This window comes from Centruroides sculpturatus, unplaced genomic scaffold, assembly GCF_000671375.1.
Source record: "Centruroides sculpturatus isolate CEXI.00-Female unplaced genomic scaffold, Cexi_2.0 scaffold204, whole genome shotgun sequence".
NCBI lineage: Eukaryota > Metazoa > Arthropoda > Arachnida > Scorpiones > Buthidae > Centruroides > Centruroides sculpturatus.
The window spans coordinates 212,336-228,279 of record NW_019384459.1 but is presented as its reverse complement, the minus strand read 5'-3'; the positions used below and the strand labels follow the sequence as shown (position 1 = coordinate 228,279).

Genomic DNA, 15,944 nt, shown 5'->3' with positions numbered 1-15,944 from the left:
CATCCTAAAGTTATCAGAAAGACAGTGAATTTTCAATACTTTTTTCCTCTTATATTAAGATAATATCTCATACAATAAAGGAAACACTAAATAAACTCATATTTCTTAATAATAAATGTCAAAATACAAATATTGAGTTTGCTATCGAGTAAATAAAAGAGAAAAATTCGATATCTTTTTGTTTATAATTGAATTATAGTTAATTATTAATTATTAAATCGCGTATAATTTCAAACTACAATTTGTTAAATTAAAAAAATATATTAATTATAATCAGAAAAAGTTACCGAATTTTATCACGATGATGATGGGAAAAACTCCAAAAATATCTTATCTACCGTTGATATAATGCTATTTTTGTAGAATATATATATATTTTTATAATCCACTTATCTATATTCTTTACGAGAACTGTTGCTTCCGATCATCATTACGGTTCTCCTTTACTATCACTACCGGTTTTCACGAAAGACACTGTTACCATAGTAACAAAGGATAGCAAAGGAAAGTATAGGGGGAGGGTCGAGTTTTATAGCGACTATGCCTTGTTTTCTTCGCTATCGTGTTGTGGTTCACTTACATGATCAATAGATACAGTGATATTTGCTCAGAATTGGGTTACACAGCAAATTAGAACACGTACGATAAATCAGGAATTCTAATTGAATCTCAAATTACAAAATTAATTAGATAATTTTAGAAGAATTACAAAGGTTTAATATAAAGATTTTTAAGTACGGAAGTAGAGAAATATAAAAAAAATTATATATATATATTCTTAATATATATTAAGAAAAAGAAAACCCACAGCTGTACGGTTAGAATTGGCACGAGATTCTGCCTAAAATTCCTTTTTTCTTCCTATGTGAATCGTGACGTATTTCTGACAAGCGTGCCAAAAAATTATCCTTCGATATATATTCAACAACATTTTTAACGAATTTTTAAAAATATAGTGTAAAGTATCCCAATTTAACTTCAATTTTAGGAGTGTTTATACTGACAGAGAATTGCGTGATGCTGATTATTACACTGGGTAGAAAGCTGTATATCTCTTTAAATAACCGATATATACTAATGGTTAAGCTATCAGATGTTGGCAGAATTGTAATCCTCTACTCCTCTGTTGAATGGGATCGTAGTATTATCCAGAATTGCGCCTAATATGTAACTAAGCTTTCTTGATTTACCATTATATAACACTTAATAGAATCCTGGTTGTTCTTAAATAAATTCCTTGTAAGAAGTGTCTTTTAATTAATTTATAATTATAAATACTAATAAACACAGTGTAATTCAATTAATAAGACAGTTAACGATAATTTTAACGATGCCGTTTCGCATAGATTAAGTTTTTTTTTTTTTTTTAAATGTTACGAGGTGAAGTAATAAGAAACTATAGCCACTAGTGATGAATGTTATATCGAAGATTATGTCTGCCAGCATCATAATCTCTTCATTTATCTAGAATTAGATGCGTAATATTATCAGAAGGATTTATATTACAAGCGCTTTTTTTCGATTATCCAGTTATTTATTATAGAAATCGTTCGAATTTTTCTATTATTTATATTAATTAACACATCGTACTGTGCGAGACGAATCGTTTAATTAACTTAAAAATAAAATATGCATTTTCGTCCCGAATAAACGGGTGTAACCCTCACGTAAATTGAATTAAAACAATAGGATTTTGCGTGTTTGATGATTTATAAATAATATAATAAAATATTTAAAAGGGTTTGTTGTTAAGTACGTATCCAAAACGGATGTGAAAAGAGAGGGAAAATTCAGTATATAAAAGGTAAAAAAAAAGGAAAAAATCGTGACAGTTATCAACATTTCGTGACTGAAAGGTTTTTAAAATATCTTCTTTGATTTTCCTAGACTTTTATCACAGTTTTGTTACTAAGAAACACGCTCATAACATATATAATTCGATTAAATAAGTTAGAATCGATCATTCAGACAATAACGTACTTAAAAAAATTATTAATATTAATAATTAAAGTTAATTGTATACAAATTTGAACACGTTAACAGTTCCGTGACTTTTATTATTTATTCAAATTCAAATTCTAATAAATCTCATTACTTTTAAATGAGTTTAAACAAGCTGAAAAATCACTAAAATGCCTGGAGCGAGACGTAGAAAAAAGCATAGCCATTAAATATGTAACCATATGGAGATGGTCAATAAGCAGCTTCAGGCTAACAGATACAGACAAAGTATCTAATGGTGTCGGCTCCATACAAAGAATGCTAATAATCAACTGTACAAATGTCGATTTAAGAGTCTAGAAAGTTTAATCAGCACTTTGTCATTAAACTATTTTAATTAAAGCCGATAACTTTCGAGGTTTTTCTTTCAAATACGAATTAGAAAATATTATTTTATATTATTAATAATGCTTTAAATTTATTTATATCCTGTACAAACGTAACTTCGGTCTTAGAGAAATAAAAATTTCGACCATGAAAGAGAAATAAAATTCTTACATAAGAGATAATGGAAGAATTCTTGGGCGTGCTCTTGTATGGCAAAAACAAACCCATTCATTCCCAAATTCAAAGTTATGGCATTCATTTTATTGGATTTGGCGTCAAGAATACCTCTAAATCATAGCTTTAAATCAAATCAATGGAGAATTTGCAAGGATATTTCACCAGCATACTCCCATAGGAGTTTATATTTCCATTTTCCAATATCTGCTTCTTTCTACAAAAGAATTTATAAGACAAATAATAACAATTTTTTAAATTTTTCCTCGTTTAATTTTGTTTATTATTATTACCATTATTATTTTCTATAGTTAAAACATGATTATTTTTAATATTTATTCAAATAGATAAAGCCCTTTATCGGCTCGTCGTAAAGCTTATCTATAAACACGTCGACAAATGCTCTTTTAATATTTTATCTTTCCTCTTCCTATTCTTTTATACAGACCCGAAAGTTTTAATCCTTTTGAAATTACTTTATACCCGAGATATTAATAAATAGAATAGAAGCGAAGTGTTTATCTATCTTCAGCTTCTTTTAGGATCTAGAGAGGATGCGGAATCAGGCCTCTCTCTTCCTATATATATAAGTGATAAAAAATGATAGAAAATTATGACTTATCACTTAGAAACCACATAAAATATATAAGATAAACGTCTCCGTATCAAAATTTAATAAATATATTTCATTCAATAGCGAAAATTCTTCATTTCTTCGTGATAAATTTTTGAATAAAGGTGAGATAAAATCCGATTAAACTAATTGTTTTTTGGGTGCAGTAGGGATTATTATTGATTTAAATTTAAGCAAAAATTATTCACGAACAATACCTAGACCCTAGAGAGACAGAAACATTTAATAAAATTAACAATATCTCTTAACGTTATACTATTGTTATTAAACTCATAATATTAATTGCTGTTAAGGATAGAAAAAGTTACATAAAATGAAATGCAGGATGTATTTTAATTATGCTAGTTAAAATTCGAAGTAAAAACGTAGAAAATGGCATTAAATATATCGAAAAAAAAAATTCAATGTGTAGACGTATAAACATCGAGGTTTACCTCCACACAATAGTCAATTTTTTGAAGGTAAAAAAATTTGAACTTAAAATGCTAATTTTTAAATATTTTTTATTCTTATTTACAAGCCAAAAATTGGATAAAAATAATGTGTTTACTGATCTAATTATTCTAAATGTCATTCTGAAAGTGTTACACGCTCTCTAGACGCGATGCCAATGTAAAATTCGGCTAATTCATTCGTGGTTAATTTCGAGATCTTAATGTTAAAATATTATCATAAATATAACGTTATATATGTTAAATTCTTGTAAAATTATGTTATAAAATTGATATTTTCTCTGCTTTTTTTCCGCTTCATCTTACTTCTCTATATGGTCGAGTGCTTAGAAGGATGCGAAGAGAATGTAGTATCAGAAAATCAACGATCGTAAAGGAATGCTCTTCCTTATCCTACTTTTATCCGATACATCAAAATTGGAAACTCGATTTTACCAGATAAATTCTTTAACTGAATTATTGCAATTCATTTCTAACCATTTCAATTAAAACCACATTACCAATTTCAATCAATATTGAGAGAAGAAAAAAAAATTAGTAGAGACGATACTTTGCCATTTATTATTATTATTCACTTCTTTCTCCATCTTTCACCGCTCTTGCTAGATAATAGAGTTTTACTTCTTAAAATAATTTAAAGGCATAATTTTGCATTAGAAAACGTTTCAAACTTAGCAAGAAATGAGAAAGATAAAAATTTCTATAAAGTTTATAACAAGCGAAACTTTAAATTAAAGTTTTATCTAAGGAGAAATTTTTGTAATTTTTAAATTTTAATTAATTATTAAAATTTAAGATTAAGCCATTCCGTATATTTTCTTACAATTATGATTATTATGATGCGGTTTTCTAGGAACAGATGTAGATTATTTCTTTTTTTTTTTTTTTTTGAAAGAGGAACTCGCTCTCTCCTTAACAAGAAACTTATTTATGTAATGATGAAAGAGGCTTTCGAGAAAGAAGAGAAGAAGAAGGAAAAAAAACTTAGTTGATTAATACTAAATTGAATTCTAGAAATATATTTATTGATTGAAAGGCTTTTGGCTAGCATCTTCAACATGAATATTTATCGAAAAAGAGCCAAGCTGTTGTCTAACGCATGCTCTCTTTAAAATACATTCGAGCTTCCTCGTTTACATTTTACTTTTTTTTTTTTTTTACTTTTTTAAACTTGTTTACTCGATTCCGGACGGATTTTAAACTTATTTATAAAGTTATAGCAGCGTAATAACAGTACACACTGAAAGTTAACTAATTAATTTTGGCAATGGTTTGAGGCATAGTTAGATAGCTGGAAGGGAGGCACGACCTCCATCCGAGACGAATTCACGTGCAGGGAATAATTAAGATGTCATCGTGTTGACTTCACCCTTCCATTGATATGTCCTTTTTTAAAATACGTCCCGGTCGAGTTCTCTATCCTAATGGCAACAACAAGCATCGTTTAGTTAGAGAGCTGGCTGTAGATAGCGAAAACTAAATTCTCTGGCAAGCTACACCGTCTCTCTCTCTGCGCAACATAACCTCTTAGTTTCTATTCCTAGTAAGGGACGTTTTGCCAGTGGCTGCTCCATCCTACAAGGACGAGTGACATTCTCTCCTAAAAACGCGCGTGTCCTTAATGGACAACGGTGGCCAAGTTGAAGGATGACGTTTAGTAAAATGTTAATACGTGTTTCTTTTTTGGGCCTTAAGCCAAGTTGTTAAAGTGTTCCCAACTGGAGTAGCCCACCCCCTTTCAGTAAACAGTGGGGAAAACTTACCTTGTTATAGACACCTGCAGCCGAAAGTTCGTTTTCCAGTACCATAACAATGATGCCAAACATGGCCATGACCAATGCATAATCACTGATCCTCTTCCTTTTTTCGAAAAGGGCTTTCCTCCTTCCTAGTCTGTAGCCCACGTTGGGTTTGTGAAAGGCACCGCTGCCTTTTTTCCTATCGTCAGCCCTGCAACTCGGGGTCTCGGTTGTGACGCCCACCAAAGCGATCCCGGCATTCTCGGTTTCGGTAGAGTTTTGCTGACCTTTCATGGATGACGGTATGGAGAGGGTCGAAGTGGGCTTACGCAGCTGCCGAAACTGGCGGAGGGCCCCATTGATACGTAAAGAATCGGCTGCTATTTCGGCTATCTCGTTGTCCCGTTGCAACTGACGTAACGATGTCGTCAGGTGGGCCGGATAAGCGACTGGCACACCTGAAGGGACCACTAGAGGTTGAGTGTCCGCAGGTAGGTTACAAGGCAACAAACGGACGCTCTCGCGCGATACCGTACGCGTGAGGAAACTGTGTTCCAGACGAGAGCTCAGCCCCGAACGAGTGTTTGGAGTCCACAAGTGACGGCTGACTGGTGTAGTGCGCCTTTCGTCCGCTAGCGGAGCCACCGTCGCTATCTCCTCCTCCTTCTCCAGCTGCTGCTGCTGCTGCTGCTGCCCATTCTCCACTTCGCTCGCTTGGACGTGGATTTCCGGTCTTATCTCCGGACAGGAGCGGTGGCTGGCCTGACAAGTGCTGCCACCTTCCGACGGTTGTTCCAGGGGTCTGAATTCCACCAAGGGCAACGAATGTTCGGGTTCGGAGTGCATTCTCCCGAACATCAGCGGATTGTGCTTATATATGGGCACCACCGGGTCTTGACCCGTCTCGTCCATGCTGACACCCGATGGAAGATTTCCGTTCTGTACGGGGTCCGAAGTGTAAGGTTGTGTACAGTCGACTCTGCTGTCGTCTGCAGCGGGAGTCACCATAACTATGGACATGCTGATTTGATGTCATAGGTCAAAGTAGTTCACATTCTGAACCCTTAAATACATTCCGAAGCGGATCTGTAAGTAAAAAAAAAACACAAAAAATAAGTTTTTAGACAAATAGAACAATAAAAAAATTCGTTGTTTTTAAGAAAAAAGTCTTCTCTTACTCTTTAGAAAGATTAATTATAATTAATTCTCAATATAACACCGAAAACAATCTAAATTACGTGAACCTTTAAAGATACCGTTAATTAACTTAATAGGAATTTTGTACGAGTAAATTTTTTATAATTTAAATTTAAAAAAGAAATTCTAATAAATTCCGATATATAAATAAAAATTGAAACACGTGTGTCCACCATATTGAAGTTTTCATCCCTTTTTTCTTCCAGTTAAGAATAATTAGCAACTAAAGGCTTGCCTTGTTTGCATTAATTTTATCTTTGAATAACTCTTAAAGTTTCTACAGGAGAAAGAAAAACAACCGTTCTTGATGAACGATCGATAAAAATCATTTTTTTAAACAGACTAATTATTTTTAAACAGAACGATACAATCTCTTATATTAATACATACAAGATCAACTCCTCCCAAGGATTTTTTTAAAATTATTTTTTTAATAATAATAATAATAATAATAAACTACAACGTTTTATAGTAAAATAATTTATTTTTTTATATTAAAAATGATAAGATTTTATTTATAAAATGTATTTTAAAAAATCTGAAATAAAGTCTTTGCTTTAATTACTATGAAATGCTAAACTTTCTAATCCTTAATCTGGAATTTGCTCAGGAAATTTAATCGCATTTGTAACGATTAAAGTTCGTATTTCTGATTACATTTGGGTTATTTAATATTTTAAAACACTTTCCCGACAATTTTCCTTTGTGTAGAATTAATTTTATAATATTTATCGTTCAAATTCCTTTTGTATAATTTTATCTGTAAACACGACTTACTTTTTTTGTTATTGACTTTTAAGCTTTATATTATTTTTATTCTGCTTTATAAAATTTTAAAAAATTGATAGGAAAAATGAATAAAATAAAGTTAAAAACCAATTAAAATATAGCTTCGGGCAGTAGTATTCCCTACTGTTTTATAGTGTGACCTTGCAAATTTATCTTTAAACAGGAGAGTTATAGAGGGAAGAAAAGGGAAGGAAGAAAAAAAAAGAGGAAATAGTTACTATTTTCCTGTTCAAAACAGAAAACTATTTTCTTCATTTTTCTGTAATCTTCTTGCTTGAAAATGATCTCGTTAAGTCACTTTGTCTTTGTAGAAAGTTACAAGAACAGATTAGAATTGAATTATCACTCGAGGCTACATCTTACAGTTTAGTAGCTCAATTTCGATAGATATCTTATCTTTAAAGGCAAAATTACTAGAAGAAAATACAATTTTATTAATCTATTTTAGTCTTTACAAAAAATTTCTACTTTATAATTAAAAAATGAACGAAGAAAATACTCAATAGCCGCTCTTTACGCCGCTTTAAACTAAACATTTTCATTGTTTTTTCTTTTTTTATAGGATAAAAAATCTATAAATTAATGCACGAAACTCATCTTACGAGACTTTTTCTTATTATAAATAATTAAATTTACGTAATAACGATTAAAATAATTAAATTAATCAGTAAAATATTCGCGAAAATCGTCTATATTTAGCTAACTAATCGCTTCGACTTTGGTTTTTTTTTAATCTGTGAAAAATAAGATTATATAATTAAAATATTAATTTAAATTTAATTAATTAATATAAATTCGATCGAAGCAAATTGCCAAACATAAACAAGTAATTATATCTTATTAATTAAGGAAGAGTCTCTTGTAGAGTTTATGCCTTTATTATGTATGAGGATATCGATTTATATTTGTCATATATTTAGAAAAAGCGGCTGATGATCGATATTGTATAGAGTCTTTACATCACCCAAGTTATGCAACAAAGTTATATGTGATGCATATGCATTTTCCATTAGTAACCAAGGTAACACGTTTAAAGAGGAGGAGAGAATGAAAAGAGAAATTCGAGACATAAATGACATGGAAATTGGCATAAATTTCCCTCCTTTGATCAACTAATTTTAACGAATAGAAATTAAACTGAAGCAATTTTATTATCTAAAAAAAACTATAAAAATTTAAAATAAAAATTCACTTATGAAGCTTTGCTCTTTCGTATCAACAGAGACGAGCGAGTAACAGAAAGAAGCATTTAAATTTATAATTTTAATGTTTATAAATGCTATAATTAATTTTTTTAAATAAAAATAATGCATTTTTTAAAGCTAAATACGATCATTTCGATGCTTTAAATTGTTAATCGATAGCGAGGAAAAGAAAGAAAGAAAGAAAGAAAAAAGAAAAAATGTTTAAGATAATAAAATTAATTGCCGAATGAATTCATAAAGCATATAAATTCTTCTTTAATTAAAGAAATTAAAAATCGATTTTAAAGAAGAATAAGTTAATTATTGTTTAAAGAAAAAGGAAATAAATTTTTATATAAGAAATATCGATTACGATGATCGATTACTGATTAAAAGACATCGACGGATCGATTGTCAAACAGTCTTTTATCTTTATTTTAATAAGCGATTCTTCTCGTTGATTTTTTACTTTTCCACTCCTTCTTTGGCTTAAATAATCTTTTTTTTTAAATTAAAATATAGTTTAATAACAATTATTACATTAAAAAAATAAGGTTTTAAAAAATGGAGTTAAAAGAGATCGTATCGTTAATTATAAAATTGATTTTTATGATTGATGCTTCATTCTATCAACGTAGACCCTATCATTTTCAAAGTCTCGTCCTCTTTTGTTTTGGGATTTTCAATCCTCGATCAAAGTAGAATAAAGCCTTTGAATCCAAAAATTCCCCGAGGAAAGTAAAGGAAAAAAATAATAAAATAAAGGAAGAAAAATTTTCGTGGTCCTAGAGCAATGTGAAAAGTTGAAAAGGGTTGGACAAAAGACTTGCCTCAAGAAAAAAAAAGAGAGAGAAGAAGAAGAAGAAGAAGAAGAATCCTTCTTCACATTCTGCTGAAGAAGCTCTTTAATATAAAGGATCAGCATGGTTTTCTGATTGATTATGAATTATTCCTTCACCAATTTTTAATGAGAAACTTTAGATATTATCCTTTCTGTTTAAGAATTTTATTTTCTACTTCAATCGATAAAGCATCTTTGTCAAGTTTAGAGAATAACAATTAACATGTTTCTTTACACATTTATAAAGAATCTACTAAAGAGAAAAGATTTATTATTTCTGTCAGGATCATTTTGCTATCTAATTTAGTGTTTTTTTTTGTATCATTAATGACTCATTAATCACCTAAGGATACTATAAAATACGAATCATTAATAATTGAACTTTCGACTTAAGCAGAATTTCTAAATTGGAGAATATTTTTAGGTCAGACATTCTTCCAGTTTATTTAAAAGGAAGAATTGAACCATTTTTTAAAAAAATATTTTCGATTTTTAAAGAGATAATTACACATTCGAAATCACAAAATGTAACTTTTTAGAATAAATTTCAATCCTCTATTCATTAAAATAATTTCTCTCGTATTCTTTCTATAAATTACGGAGAATTACTTAGAAAGACGTTAAAATATCCAATATATCTTTTTTAAATTGGATTTTTTGAGTATGGGATATTATATCGAAACGAATGCCATCTAGTGTTAGAATTCGTAATTTTTAATATAAATTGGATAATATGATAAAATATATTATGTTTTCTGTCCACTTTTACTCTAAATTATTAACAAAGTAACTAAAATAGATGTTATAGAAGAGGTGAGAAACGTTATATGACGTATCAGTATAATATACTATTCATGTAACGCAATAACTATATCGAAATACATTCATGACCTCGTTAAACATTCATTTCCTAACAGTTACCTATTAAGCTAATTGACTTTAAAAGATAACAGGAATTGAAAATATTATAATGTGATTATTTATTTGTAGAGGTTAAAGTATGGCGAATTTATTAATAGAAAATTATATAATTTTCTAAGATTAAAAATACTTCGCAGTAAAATCATTTTTAATTCATTTTAAATTGTAACTTTGTTTAACGTTTATTAAATTCTAAGTTTATTATACGATTTAATTTCATGGCATTTTACGTAGAAAATGTAAGAATATTCATCGTAAATCTCGTCGTTTCGCACGTCTTCAAGCTCAGAATTTTTGGCATTGAGAATAGAAAATAATAATAAAAAAATAATAGTTTGAATTCTAGAAAAAATTCTAGAGAAAAATGACTTTAGAAACAACCTCTCAAACATGCAAAAAATAATTCAGAAATGATTTTTGTATAGAATTTTTTTTTAAGTAAAGTTTTTTGATGTATATATATTCAATAAATTGTCACATTGATTTACGATGACAGTTGCTGATATAATTTGTCATTTTGTCTTTTATATATATATATACGTCTTGCTGATAATGCGGACGGGCTATCAATCAGATGATTTTCAGAATTACTTATTCCCCTCTTGCATCCGGGAGCATTGGGAGAAGGTCGCTATTCCCATTGCTCTTTCCTCCAGGGAATTTCGTAGACATTAAAAATAAACACAGGAACCTAATTTCATCTTCCATCTCAACAGGTGGTCCCATTCACCATATGAATATTTATTATGCCGACATTTCCTACGTGACGTCTGTGACAACTCGCTATTATCAGCATGACGATTTTTCGAAATGGAGAAAGTGATGAGAGAAATGTGTTAATGTTTTATTTATTTATTTTTTCCTTCTAAAATTACTTAAAAATTAATATTTTAATAAGTAATTTTGATTTAAATGAACGTATAAATTGATTTTCTCTAAATTTTTCTAAATAATTTACCTTAATTCTAGTATATTTTTATATGTTAGAATTATTTACAATTCTTACATAATTTATAGATGAAACAAGTTTTTATTGAGTAAAATTCTGTAGAAATGAGGAATTTTTATTCTCATATACTTTAATAATATATTAATTTATATTTAGCTGAGTAAATTGGTTAAGAAAAATGTTGAAGTGTACGAAATTTAATNGACGCCACTGTGACAAATCAAGCCGACGTATGGATCTTTTTACTATTTTGATAGAACAAGATCTGTGGATTTCTGCCTTGAAAACAACAATAGCAGCTGTAAATTGATATTATAAACGGTTCTTTATAACTGTAAACATTCGTTTAAGTATATTTATGTACCAAATTGGTTAAGTAATAGTATAAAAGTAAAGCTAATAGCTCTAATTTTCTTCATAAAACATTCAGAAAAGCCGACTGTGGTCAATATTTGAGATGCAAACAAACTGTAAGTTTGCAAATGTTTATTCAAAGACTTTGTTAGTTCTAAGAAAGTGATCCACGATATTTGTAAAAGGAAAATAACTTTTCTTTTGATCTAAGTATAGGCCTGCTATTTAAAACAGCATTTCTCAACCGGGGGTACACGTACTCCTAAGGGTACGCAAGAAGGAACGGCTAATGCTATAAGTTTACACACAGAAGGATCAGGTGGTACGCGAATGAAAAAGCTTGAAAACCACTGATCTAAATCATCTGTAGAAAGTTCTTATTCAATTTTCTATTTTAATATAGCAACTTCGTAATTATTTTATTTAGAAAATTATCCTATAACCTATCTTTAATTCTATAATTAGTAAATAAATCCGAAACCATTGATTAACCATAGCAGTTCTATGCTTATAAGCATGAATTCTTGTATAAAATTATCATTTTTATACATTTTACTGAAAATTATGTTTAAAAATAGTTATAAACACTTTCATTTGATTATGCAAATTTAATTAAAATTAATAAATTGGGCGATTCTAACCTAAATATATTATTTATAGTTCTAAAGCTCACTTCTAGGCTTATTCCGTTCACAGGCATAACTTTAAAAAAATTTAAAAAATTGAAATTAAATTGAATTGGACGGGACTTAGACTTATCGTGGTTCCAAGTTATAGCTTATAACAGGCCCTTCCCTTCTTCTAAATAATGATACATATAAAAATGCAAGACCAAAGCTATAGTCAAAATACCAGGCCTTATGCTACAGCTTGTTTAACTTATGTGTAAAATCTGCTGCTTTTAAACATTTTTATATTCTCAAAAATCTATAAGATCGACTGGTACCTCCGATTAATCTCTCTGCATTCCCTACACCAAATTTATTATCTTACTTCGCCATTAAATGAAAGCTTAAGGATAATTACAGTAGCGTAACTAGAACCGATATTAGAGGGGAGACTGGATTAGAACGTGTAAACCTACATTCACTCCTCTACCAATATGGATGTAGCCACTAGTTCTGTAGATAAAGAGTAAAAATCCATCAAACTTAATACGAATATCATAAAATATTCTGAAATCTTTAAGATAAAAGCATCTGGAGTAAATTCTGAGATCTCATAGAGAATCTATCGCATCATTAAAATTTAAATTTATATTTAGAAAAAAAAATTAATCATAAGAGATTTATAGATTTTATCTTTAAATTGAATAATCATAAATAGACTTTTATGAATATTCAGAAATGAGAGGAATTGCTGATCCGTGAAAAGATCAGTAGAAGGCCTACGTTCACTTTCTGCTTATAGCTCCCTCTGTTGCCGAAAAATATATGTCCTTTCGGCATTACCCATTGCAGATATTCAATTTATTCGATAGAATACTTCTAATTGAACGGCAGCTTTATCTTACTTAATTTATAATTAAAATAGATCATTGAACTTAGTTTTATAAATAAGTAATCTTCTTTGTGATAAGAGAAAAAAGGATAGAAGAAGATCTACCTGCCAATTTTGGCAGGACAAACCTCTTTTGTCTTTCGACAACCTGTGACTCGTGTATTGTGACATCATTAAAACGACACACAAGAAGTCGTATTAATTTTTACCTTAAGCGTGGCCCACATTAATGGAATTTTTTCATAACTCTAGACCATACTTTAATAGGAAATATCGTGGTTATAAAATAGGTGTACTTTCGGGTGATTAAAGATTTATCCTTCGTCATGAATCCTCCATCAATTCCTACGAAGACCAATAGAGAAAGCTCATCAATTATGTCTGTCCCTAGTGTAGAGTAAAACTTGAAGAACGATGGCTTGTTGGGAGTGATATATAGTTTGACTTGCATTGACAGATTTAAACAATAGTAAGGCTCTTGTTCTAAATTGCTAAATGATTAGTTACCTGATAGTTGAGGCGAGGAAATTTTGAGTCTTTTAAGTTAGAAAGTAGCAACTTCCTAGCTTAAATATCTCAATTCCATCGCCTTAATTACAAAGTTTCCTGATTCTAAATAGGACGACAAAACTTAGTAACAATAAGGGAAGATAATTGTGTATAGAATAACACTAAATTTTATTTAAAGCTTCATTTAAAACGGTGCAAACAAACGTTATTTCGAGGTTAAATAGGTTCTATTTTCCAACCAATTAAATAATAATTGTTATATAAGAAGTTATTTATAATTTAACTTCTTAAAAATGGATCCTTCTCTTGCACTTGTGTAGCGAATAACTGGAAGATTCACAACTATCCAAATTTTACACGGTCACGTGAATCTTCTTCACCTTACCTTTTTTTTTTTTTATTTTATTAAGAAGCGAGAGATCGTAACAGCGTAAACTTTGAATAGTTACGAACCCAATTTTATGTCTTACTCATATAAAACTACTTCACTTCTGAAATTTTTCACATAAAAATTCTTTTTTATTTCCTAAAAAAGTGAAATGGTTGATTCCAGAATTCTTCACTGTAATATGTTAAATTATAACATTAATTTTACGAATAAATCGAGTAAATTTGCGTTATTTTATAAGCGAAACGTATTTTCTATACGATGAATATTTAAATTTTTATAAGATATTGTCTGAAAATATCTTCCTGAAGTTCAATTTTCGAACAAAATTCCACTTAAATCACGAGCTTCCAATTGATAGAAAGGTGATAAAATGTATATAAAATACTCTATACATACATTCATTACAGAATATAGCATCAAGTAAAAGTTTTACAGGCAATTTTTCACAAAAATTTAAATAATTTAAGCTAAATCAACATTCTTATTAAATTATTAAGTATGATAATACGTTTCCTGTACTAAAATTATAGGAAAAAAAAACGTTTTTTAAACGTTTGAAATATAAAATCGAATTTTTCTATGGTTCTAGAAGTTCGAATTGTTATAAAAATAACTTTTCGTCCGCCTTCTCTGGTGAAGTGGGTTGTGTTTGATGTGCACATTACGGATAGTTGGAGTGTATCTTTCTTCTCCTTTGGAAAAAATGGCGTTAGAGAGTGACCTTAAAATCATTTCTGTATACCTTATCCATAATTGCATTAGGCGCCATTTTATAGAGAAAAAACACTTCTTGGATCTCTTTATGTACGTCAGCAATGACATTCGACTTATCTTTGATATAGAATCGTAAATAGCTTCAGTTAAAATTAATGTTCTGTTAAAGGAATAGCTCTTTTTATTGAAGAATAAGGTGAACTCTTTCTTTTTATTATTTTAATGTATCTGTCCGTGTGTCTGACTGTTATCTGTATATATGTACTGTACAAGTCAACTTTTTAATAAATTAAAATGTCTCTTACATATATATATATATATATATATATTTAATATATTTAATTATTAATTATTGTTTTAGTGATATGTCTGTATGTCTGTCTGTTATCTGGTTTTCTCTTAAATATTTATATATAAATAATAAAAATCAATAATAGAAAAATGATTTCTATACAAAGTAACAAAAGAGGTTTTACGTTCCATTTAATTCTAAAAAAAAGAAAATGAATAGGAAAATTAACCCAGTTTCCAAAATATTCTTAAACATAACTCAAAAATAAATAATAAAAATAAGGAGTTTATTTCTTATAAAAATATATTAAACAATATATAAAAGTAAATTTAAATAATAACAATAAAAAGAAGAAGAAGAAGAAGAATTTAATTTAAAATTAGAATTTATTCCATTAAATCATTGTTAAAATTAAATTATTTTTAACTGAGATAATTAAATACATTTTTTGGGGAAAAAGATAATAATTTAAATGGAATTTTAATAATGTCACTCGTTAAATTAAATGGAAAAATTTTTTTAAATATAAAAATTTCCCTAATTATACTTTTGTTTGATTGTTTCTTAATAGGCTATTAAGTAAATTATTAGCATTATTATTTTATATATATATTTTTTTATTTTTATTTTCCTCGATTTCTACTTTAAATTTTTGGATAAAGAGGGTGATTTAAGGGTGAAGAATTATAAATAGAATTAAGGCAATTGGGGGAGAGAATTTCGTTTCTATTGTAAACAGGAATTTGTGTACTTCTATTATTAAAGTTCAGCCATGCGAATTTATTTTAAGGGTCAGCTGATAAAATACTATTGTGGGCGATCATTGTTTACTTCGTTCTTTCTGTACGCAGCGACTTGAAGATTGTCGCAAATTACGACACTTTGCCAAACTTTATGCAAGTTTTTCTGTGCTTAAAACCAATAAAACATTACGCAACTGCGTATTTCTTAAAATAAGACTAATTGCACACTTGC

The 15,944-nt window shown here is 29.1% G+C and overlaps 1 protein-coding gene across 1 annotated transcript in view; it reads right to left on the bottom strand.

Moving 5' to 3' along the window:
- LOC111620759 (small conductance calcium-activated potassium channel protein 2-like) overlaps nucleotides 1-6,833 on the bottom strand; it is a 61,058-nt gene extending 54,225 nt beyond the window's left edge. Inside the window, exon 1 of the mRNA XM_023362754.1 lies at nucleotides 5,352-6,833. Coding sequence (XP_023218522.1) covers nucleotides 5,352-6,347 — 996 coding nt within the window. The 5' untranslated portion in view covers nucleotides 6,348-6,833. The remainder of the gene's footprint in view (nucleotides 1-5,351) is intronic.
- Nucleotides 6,834-15,944: the final 9,111 nt, after the last annotated feature.